This window comes from Mustelus asterias, chromosome 24, assembly GCF_964213995.1.
Source record: "Mustelus asterias chromosome 24, sMusAst1.hap1.1, whole genome shotgun sequence".
Classification (NCBI taxonomy): Eukaryota; Metazoa; Chordata; class Chondrichthyes; order Carcharhiniformes; family Triakidae; genus Mustelus; species Mustelus asterias.
In genome coordinates, this window is record NC_135824.1 from 62,668,421 (window position 1) to 62,678,223 (window position 9,803).

A 9,803-nucleotide genomic window follows, 5' to 3' on the forward strand; every position below is an offset into this window, starting at 1 on the left:
GTGGGAAGCTGCCTCGCTGGATCCAGGAACACATTACTGACAGTAACCTCAATCTGACTGTGGATGAAGCTGTGCAAATCTCCAAGCACTTCCTCCGACACATGGCCCAGCCATTCCAGCAGGTCAGCTACTGAGTGTTCCGAATTTGACTCAGGCTATCTCCCCCTCACTGTCACATTTCATCTCTCCCTCTCACACTTTCTCATGGTTTTCTGTTTAATTCTCCCTCTCTCTCTCTCCCTCTCTCTCTCTCACGCTCCCTCTCTCTCTCACACGCTCCCTCTCTCTCTCACACGCTCCCTCTCTCTCACACGCTCCCTCTCTCTCCAACACGCTCCCTCTCTCTCCAACACGCTCCCTCTCTCTCTCACACGCTCCCTCTCTCTCTCACACGCTCCCTCTCTCTCTCACACGCTCCCTCTCTCTCTCACACGCTCCCTCTCTCTCCAACACGCTCCCTCTCTCTCCAACACGCTCCCTCTCTCTCTCACACGCTCCCTCTCTCTCTCACACGCTCCCTCTCTCTCTCACACGCTCCCTCTCTCTCTCACACGCTCCCTCTCTCTCTCACACGCTCCCTCTCTCTCTCACACGCTCCCTCTCTCTCTCACACGCTCCCTCTCTCTCTCACACGCTCCCTCTCTCTCTCACACGCTCCCTCTCTCTCTCACACGCTCCCTCTCTCTCTCACACGCTCCCTCTCTCTCTCACACGCTCCCTCTCTCTCTCACACGCTCCCTCTCTCTCTCACACGCTCCCTCTCTCTCTCACACGCTCCCTCTCTCTCTCACACGCTCCCTCTCTCTCTCACACGCTCCTCTCTCTCTCACACGCTCCCTCTCTCTCTCACACGCTCCCTCTCTCTCACACGCTCCCTCTCTCTCTCACACGCTCCCTCTCTCTCTCACACGCTCCCTCTCTCTCTCACACGCTCCCTCTCTCTCTCACACGCTCCCCTCTCTCTCTCACACGCTCCCTCTCTCTCTCACACGCTCCCTCTCTCTCTCACACGCTCCCTCTCTCTCTCACACGCTCCCTCTCTCTCTCACACGCTCCCTCTCTCTCTCACACGCTCCCACTCTCTCTCACACGCTCTCTCTCTCTCTCACACGCTCCCTCTCTCTCTCACACCGCTCCCTCTCTCTCTCACACGCCTCCTCTCTCTCTCACACGCTCCCTCGCTCTCTCACACGCTCCCTCTCTCTCTCACACGCTCCCTCTCTCTCTCACACGCTCCCTCTCTCTCTCACACGCTCCCTCTCTCTCTCACACGCTCCCTCTCTCTCTCACACGCTCCCTCTCTCTCTCACACGCTCCCTCTCTCTCTCACACGCTCCCTCTCTCTCTCACACGCTCCCTCTCTCTCTCACACGCTCCCTCTCTCTCTCACACGCTCCCTCTCTCTCTCACACGCTCCCTCTCTCTCTCACACGCTCCCTCTCTCTCTCACACGCTCCCTCTCTCTCTCACACGCTCCCTCTCTCTCTCACACGCTCCCTCTCTCTCTCACACGCTCCCACTCTCTCTCACACGCTCCCTCTCTCTCTCACACGCTCCCTCTCTCTCTCTCACACGCTCCCTCTCTCTCTCACACGCTCCCTCTCTCTCTCACACGCTCCCTCTCTCTCTCACACGCTCCCTCTCTCTCTCACACGCTCCCTCTCTCTCTCACACGCTCCCTCTCTCTCTCACACGCTCCCTCTCTCTCTCACACGCTCCCTCTCTCTCTCACACGCTCCCTCTCTCTCTCACACGCTCCCTCTCTCTCTCTCACACGCTCCCTCTCTCTCTCACACGCTCCCTCTCTCTCTCACACGCTCCCTCTCTCTCTCACACGCTCCCTCTCTCTCACACGCTCCCTCTCTCTCTCACACGCTCCCTCTCTCTCTCACACACTCCCTCTCTCTCTCACACGCTCCCTCTCTCTCTCACACGCTCCCTCTCTCTCTCTCACGCTCCCTCTCTCTCTCTCACGCTCCCTCTCTCTCTCTCACGCTCCCTCTCTCTCTCTCTCATGCTCCCTCTCTCGCACGCTTCCTCTCTCTCGTGCTCCCTCCCTACCTCTCGCTCCCTCTCTCTTTCTCTCTCCCACTCCCCCTCTCTCTCCCTCTCTCGCTCTCTCTCCTGCATGGACTCTCCCACATTGGCTGTCTCCCCTCTTCTCCGTCCTATGTTTTGTGTTTCTGTCTCTGCCTCTCTTTGAGAGGTTTGATTGAAAGGTAAGTGTTGGTCACAAAACTGAGAGAGAATCGCCCTGTTTCTCACTCAGTTCTGGTAACTTGTTAAATGTGTTAATGGGATGTGGGCGTCGCTGGCTGGGCCAGCATTTATTACCCACTCCTCAGTGCCCCTTGAGAGGGTGGTGGTAAGCTGCCTTCTTGAACCGCTGCAGTCCATGTACGTACACCCACAGTGCTGTCAGGGAGGGAGTCCCAGGATTTTGACCCAGTGACAGGGAAGTAACGGCCGATATATTTCCAAGTCAGGGTGGCGAATGACTTGGAGGGGAACGTCCAGGTGGGGGTGTTTCCAGGTATCTGCTGCTCTTGTCCTTCTGGACAGTAGAGGTCACAGGTTTGGAAAGTGTTGTCAAATGAGCTGTGTAGACACATGACTGCCACTGCACAGCGATGGAGGAAGTGAATGTTGACGGTGATAGCTGAGGTGCCAATCAAGTGAGACTGCTTTGTCCTGGATGGTGTCGAGCTTCTTGAATGTTGTTGGAGCTGAAGTTTCTCCTCAACTTAGTCCTAAATCTGCTCCCCCTTATTTAGAGGCCATGCCCCCTAGTTCTAGTTTCACCCGCCAGTGGAAACAACTTCCCTGCTTCTAACTTATCTATTCCCTTCATAGTTTTTTATGATTCTATAAGATCCCCTCCTCATTCTTCTAAAATGGATAGCCCCCTGAGGCCACACTGAGCCAAATGCTGTCCTGAGAGCAGTCACTTAATTCCCTCATTTGCAATAACGAATAGCAGTGAGGACCGTCAGAGGATACAGCAGGATATCGATCGGTTGGAGACTTGGGCGGATGGAGTTTAATCCGGACAAATGCGAGGTAATGCATTTTGGAAGGTCTAATACAGATGGGAAATAGACAGTAAATGGCAGAACCCTTAAGAGTATTGATAGACAGAGGGATCTGGGTGTACAGGTACACAGGTCACTGAAAGTGGCAATGCAGGTGGAGAAGGTGGTCAAGAAGGCATACGGCATGCTTGCCTTCTTCGGCCGGGGCATGGAGTTTAAACATTGGCAAGTCATGTTGCAACTTTGTAGAACCTTAGTTAGGCCGCACTTGGAATATAGTGTTCAATTCTGGTCGCCACACTACCAGAAGGACATGGAGGCTTTGGAGAGGGTACAGAAAAGATTTACCAGGATGTTGCATGGTATGGAGGGCATTAGCTATGAGGAGAGGTTGGAGAAACTTGGTTTGTTCTCACTGGAACGATGGAGGTTGAGGGGTGATCTGATAGAAGTCTACAAGATTATGAGGGGCATGGGCAGAGCGGATAGTCAGAAGCTTTTTCCCAGGGTGGAAGAGTCAATTACTCGGGGACAGAGGTTTTAGTTGCAAGGGGCAAGGTTTAAAGGAGATGTACGAGGCAAGTTTTTTTTTACACAGAGGGTGGTGGGTGCCTGGAACTCGTTGCCGGGGGAGGGAGTGGAAGCAGATACGATCGTGACATTTAAGGGGCATCTTGACAAATACATGAATAGGATGGGAATAGAGGGATACGGTCCCCGGAAGGGTAGGGGGTTTTAGTTCAGTCGGGCAGCATGGTCGGTGCAGGCTTGGAGGGCCGAAGGGCCTGTTCCTGTGCTGTAATTTTCTTTGTTCTATTTACAGGAACGGGCCCTTCGGCCCTCCAAGCCTACACCGACCATGCTGCCCGACTGAACTAAAACCCCCACCCTTCCGGGGACCAGATCCCTCTATTCCCATCCTATTCATGTATTTGTCAAGATGCCCCTTAAAAGTCACTACCGTATCCGCTTCCACTCCCTCCCCCGGCAGCGAGTTCCAGGCACCCACACCCTCTGTGTAAAAAACTTGCTTCGTACATCTCCTTTAAACCTTGCCCCTCGCACCTCAAACCTGTGCCCTCCTAGCAATTGACTCTTCCAACCTGGGAAAAAGCTTCTATTTCCACTGTGTGTGCCACTGTTGTAACTCCTGAGAAGCTGTCAGTGTGACACGAACGAGAATGATATTCCTAAATGATTGTTTGACCTTTTCTCTGGTGATTCCAATGCAGGAGGACCAGTTGGGATTATCACTGCTTTCCCTGGATCAGCTCGAATCAGAGGAGATTCTCACCCGGATCCAGCAAATTTCTCATCAAGTGTGAAGGGCATAATGGGACGGCCCTTGGTCAGATAGCAGCACAGAACCTTAGCTGCAGGATGTCAGCCAGACAGAGCTCCTGGCTGCCGGCTGAACCCCCCACAGCCTGGGGGGGATGGGGTTTCGATGGTTCCCTGAAGCAGGGGGAAGGAGGTTTGTCAGGCTGTGAAGTCCGCGGATTCTGGTGAACCGAGTATTTCTAATGATGTTTGTAAAATATTAATAAACGGGATTTTGTACTGGTCATCAAACCCACTCACTGCTTCTGTTGTATCGAGTCGTAGAGGTTTACAGCATGGAAACAGGCCCTTCGGCCCAACTTGTCCATGCCGCCCTTTTTTAAAACCCCTAAGCTAATCCCAATTGCCCGCATTTGGCCCATATCCCTCTATACCCATCATACCCATGTAACTGTCTAAACGCTTTTTAAAAGACAAAACTGTACCCGCCTCTACTACTACCTCTGGCAGCTTGTTCCAGACACTCACCGCCCTCTGTGTGAAAAAATTGCCCCCCTGGACACTTTTGTATCTCTCCCCTCTCACCTTAAACCTATGCCCTCTAGTTTTAGACTCCCCTACCTTTGGGAAAAGATATTGACTGACTACCTTGTCTATGCCCCTCATTATTTTATAGGCCTCTGTAAGGTCACCCCTCAGCCTTCTACGCTCCAGAGAAAAAAGTCCCAGTCTATTCAGCCTCTCCTTATAACTCAAACCATCATGACCCGGTAGCATCCTAGTAAATCTTTTCTGCACTCTTTCTAGCTTAATAATATCCTTTCTATAATAGGGTGACCAGAACTGCACACAGTATTCCAAGTGTGGCCTTACCAATGTCTTGTACAACTTCAACAAGACGTCCCAATTCCTGTAGTCAATGTTCTGACCAATGAAACCAAGCATGCTGAATGCCTTCTTCACCGCTCTGTCCACCTGTGACTCCACTTTCAAGGGGCTATGAAAGTGTACCCCTAGATCTCTTTGTTCTGTAACTCTCCTCAACACCCTACCATTAACTGAGTAAGTCCTGCCCTGGTTCAATCTACCAAAATGTATCACCTCATATTTATCGAAATTAAACTCCATCTGCCATTCGTCAGCCCACTGACCCAATTGATCTAGATCCCGTTACAATCGGAGATTTGCCTCAAGCCTTCCTATTGGTCACTGATATTAAGCGGTCAGGAAACTGGCATTTCAGGGGTGGGGTCAGGGGTCATGAGGGTGGAACTGGACAAGAAGGAAAGGAGGGTCAGTGCTGAGGGAGTGCCGCACTGTCAGAGGGTCAGTGCTGAGAGAGTGCCGCACTGTCAGAGGGTCAGGACTGAGGGAGTGCCGCACTGTCAGAGGGTCAGGGCTGAGGGAGTGCCGCACTGTCAGAGGGTCAGTACTGAGGGAGTGCTGCACTGTCAGAGGGTCAGTGCTGTGGGAGTGCCGCACTGTCAGAGGGTCAGTGCTGAGGGAGTGCTGCACTGTCAGAGAGTCAGTGCTGAGGGAGTGCTGCACTGTCAGAGGGTCAGGACTGAGGGAGTGCCGCACTGTCAGAGGGTCAGTACTGAGGGAGTGCCGCACTGTCAGAGGGTCAGTACTGAGGGAGTGCCGCACTGTCAGAGGGTCAGGACTGAGGGAGTGCCGCACTGTCAGAGGGTCAGTACTGAGGGAGTGCTGCACTGTCAGAGGGTCAGTGCTGAGGGAGTGCCGCACTGTCAGAGGGTCAGTGCTGAGGGAGTGCCGCACTGTCAGAGGGTCAGTACTGAGGGAGTGCCGCACTGTCAGAGGGTCAGTGCTGAGTGAGTGCCGCACTGTCAGAGGGTCAGTGCTGAGTGAGTGCCGCACTGTCAGAGGGTCAGTACTGAGGGAGTGCCGCACTGTCAGAGGGTCAGTACTGAGGGAGTGCCGCACTGTCAGAGGGTCAGTGCTGAGTGAGTGCTGCATTGTTGAAAGTGCTTTTGGCTGAGGCATTAATCCAAGTTTGTGTCTGCTGTCTGATGGATGTCGAGGATCGTGCTGTATTCAGGCGAGGACGAGCATTCTCCCTGGTCTGGACATCACTAAGACAGACATGAATGAAACGAACAGTCTGATGAGAAAGTGAGAGAGGTTTGGGGGTGTTATGGTCTGTAACTGCATAACTATTAGAAGGAGATGCCAGTTTCCCAATCTCTGACGCAAAAACTCCTGCCAGAAACATAAACATTGCTTAGTAAGCAAAGAATGCGTTAAATTTAAGGAAACGCACTCTCCATCAACTTCTTGTTAAACTGCAAGCTCCACGCCACGTTTACGCATCACACTGCACCCTCCGTCAAGATGTAGTCCTTGTTATAAAGTCAGAATCTCCTCTCCCTGGCTGTCTTGTCCTCTGTGCAAAATCAAATGGACTTCCCGTAGCAAGGCATCCTCTGGCGACTCCTTTAACTTTCCACAAACCTCAGCTCCTCAGTCAGAATTTGTCCTCATCAGCTGCAGGCTACTTCGTTTAACCCCAGAATCATCCTTTGCTGCTGCTTTTTCCCATCTCCTTCCCCAAATCTCTCTGACTGGCTCGGAGAGTCTGTTAGTCTGTGCACAGCAAGGCCAGTTTGCCTTCTCCTTTGCCCAGGTGTTAAACTTTTAGTTTATTTTCAATATGTTTTGACCTGGGCCCATGTCCCCATGGCAAACAGTTCATGTGTGCTTGTCGCAGGGCAGATTTCACAGGAGGTCTGATCCCATCGGTAATCTCACCATTTTGCCTTGAATTAAGAGAGACAGTTTAAAACGTAACATAAGAACTAGGAGCAGGAGTAGGCCATCTGGCCCCTCGAGTCTGCTCCACCATTCAATAAGATCATGGCTGATCTTTTTGTGGACTCAGCTCCACTTACCCACCTGCTCACCATAACCCTTAATTCCTTTACTGTTCAAAAATCTACCTATCCTTGCCTTAAAAACATTCAATGAGGTCGCCTCAACTGCTTCACTGGGCAGGGAATTCCACAGATTCGCAATCCTTTGTGTGAAGAAGTTCCTCATCAACTCAGTCCTAAATCTGCTTCCCCTTATTTTGAGGCTATGCCCCTTAGTTCTAGTTTCACCCGCCAGTGGAAACAACTTCCCTGCTTCTATCTTATCTATTCCCTTCATAATCTTATATGTTTCTATAAGATCCCCCCTCATTCTTCTGAATTCCAATGAGTATAGCCCCAGTCTATTCAGTCTCTCCTCATAAGCCAACCCTCTCAACTCCGGAATCAACCTCGTGAATCTCCTCTGCACCCCCTCCAGTGTCAATATATCCTTTCTCAAGTAAGGAGACCAAAACTGTACACAGTACTCCAGGTGTGGCCTCACCAGCACCTTATACAGCTGCAACATAACCTCGCTGTTTTTAAACTCCATCCCTCTAGCAATGAAGGACAAAATTCCATTTGCCTTCTTAATTACCTGCTGCACCTGCAAACCAACTCCTTGAGATTCCTGCACAAGGACACCCAGGTCCCTCTGCACAGCAGCATGCTGCAATTTTTTACCATTTAAATAATAGTCCATTTTGCTGTTATTTCTACCAAAATGGATGACCTCACACTTACCAACATTGTACTCCATCTGCCAGATCCTCGCCCACTCACGTAGATTATCTCTATCCCTTTGCAGACTTTCAGCATCCTCTGCACACTTTGCTCTTCCACCCATCTTAGTGTCATCTGTGAATTTTGATACACTACACTTGGTCCCCAACTCCAAATCATCTCTGTAAATCGTAAACAATTGTGGTCCCAACACTGATCCCTGAGGCACACCACAAGTCACTGATCGCCAACCAGAAAAACACCCATTTACCTTCTCTGCTTTCTGTTAGTTACCCATCCTTATAAAGTCCCGTGTTTGAAAAGGGGTGACTGAGGAGTGAATCTGAGTGTTGCAGTGGGAATGGTCCTTCAGGAATAGCAAAATGAGAGGGGGGAGGGGCAGACGTGTTTGGTGGTGCCCTGATAGAGGTGGCAGAGTCTGATCACTGAATGCGGAGGCTGGTGGGCTGAAAGGTGAGGACATAGGGAACCCTATCATGATTCTGGGAGGGGGAGCAAGGGGTGGGAGCAAGAGTGTGTGACATGGATGGGAACGCCCTGTCAGCCGGGTTGGGGGGAGAATCCCCAATGAGAGGGAAAAGGAGGACACATCGGAAACCAGGAGTAAGGACTGTTGCTTCATCAGAACAGATGCAATGAAGCCAGGAGAAGCAGGGTGTGAGGAAGTGTGGTCAAGGCAGCTGTGGGAGGCTAGAGGCTTATATTGAGTGGTGGTCGAGAGCTGATTCCCAAAAATGGAGGCAAACACATCGAGGATGGGAAGGAGTTCGAGACGGACTGTGAGAAGGTGAGAGCAGTGTGACAACGGAAGCAGAATCCATGAGGTTTGACAGTTCGGGGTGAAGGCAGGAAGCAGTATCAGTAGTCATCAATACAATGTCGGCACTGTCTGTGTGGAGTCTGCACGTACTCCCCGTGTCTGCGTGGGTTTCCTCCGGGTGATCCCGTTTCCTCCCACAGTGGATTGGCCATGCTAAATTGCCCTTTCGTGTCCAGAGGTTCATAGACTTCATAGAATCCCTACAGAAGGAGGCCATTTGGCCCATCAGGTCTGCACAGACTCTCCGACAGAGTATCATACCAAGGCCCAGCCAGGTCCTATCCCCGTAACCCCACGTATTTACCCTGTTAATCCCCCTAACCTATACATCTTGGAGCGCTAAGGGGCAATTTAGCATGGCCAATCCACCTAACCTGTTCATAGAATCCAACAGTGCAGAAAGAGGCCATTCGGCCCATCGAGTCTGCACCGACCACAATCCCACCCAGGCCCTATCCCCTTAACCCCATGCATTTATCCTGAGCTAGTCCCCCTGACACTAAGGGGCAATTTATCATGGCCAATCGACCTGACCCGCACATCTCTGGACTGTGGAGCACCCGGAGGAAACCCAAGCAGACACGGAGAGAACGTGCAGACTCCACACAGACAGTGACCCAAGCTGGGAATGGAACCCAGGCCCCTGGCGCTGTGAGGCAACAGTGCTAACCACTGTGCCACCATATAGGTGAGGAGAATTATTGGGGGGTGTGGTGAACCATCGTTGGTTCACCACTGGGGTTTGTTACCATGTTACTGTTGGGCTAGGGTGTTATTACTGTGGGGGTTGTACTATGTTGTTGGGTTAGGGTGTTTACCTGTTATGAGAGTTATCGTGGCACATTCCAGTGGGGTCCCACCTCCGGTGGCAGGGTATAAGACCCCCTGCTCCGGCAGGACCCCTTCAGTCTGAACTGGTGTATTCGTGTTAGTAGTTCCCTTGTTACTTTATTAAAGCCTTCAATACCGAAGCCTTGATTCCATGTGCTTATTGACGCGCATCAGGGGGGTGGGATAGGGCCTGGGTAAGATACTCTGTCAGAGAGTCGACACAGG

At 51.7% G+C, this 9,803-nt stretch overlaps 1 protein-coding gene across 1 annotated transcript in view; it reads left to right on the forward strand.

The window, feature by feature from the left end:
- LOC144511481 (general transcription and DNA repair factor IIH helicase subunit XPD-like) overlaps positions 1-4,597 on the forward strand; it is an 11,670-nt gene extending 7,073 nt beyond the window's left edge. Inside the window, exons 3-4 of the mRNA XM_078241873.1 lie at positions 1-122; positions 4,265-4,597. The exon at positions 1-122 is cut by the window's left edge and continues 22 nt beyond it. Of these exons, the coding sequence (XP_078097999.1) occupies positions 1-122; positions 4,265-4,357 (215 nt within the window). The 3' untranslated portion in view covers positions 4,358-4,597. The remainder of the gene's footprint in view (positions 123-4,264) is intronic.
- The last annotated feature ends 5,206 nt before the right edge of the window (positions 4,598-9,803 follow it).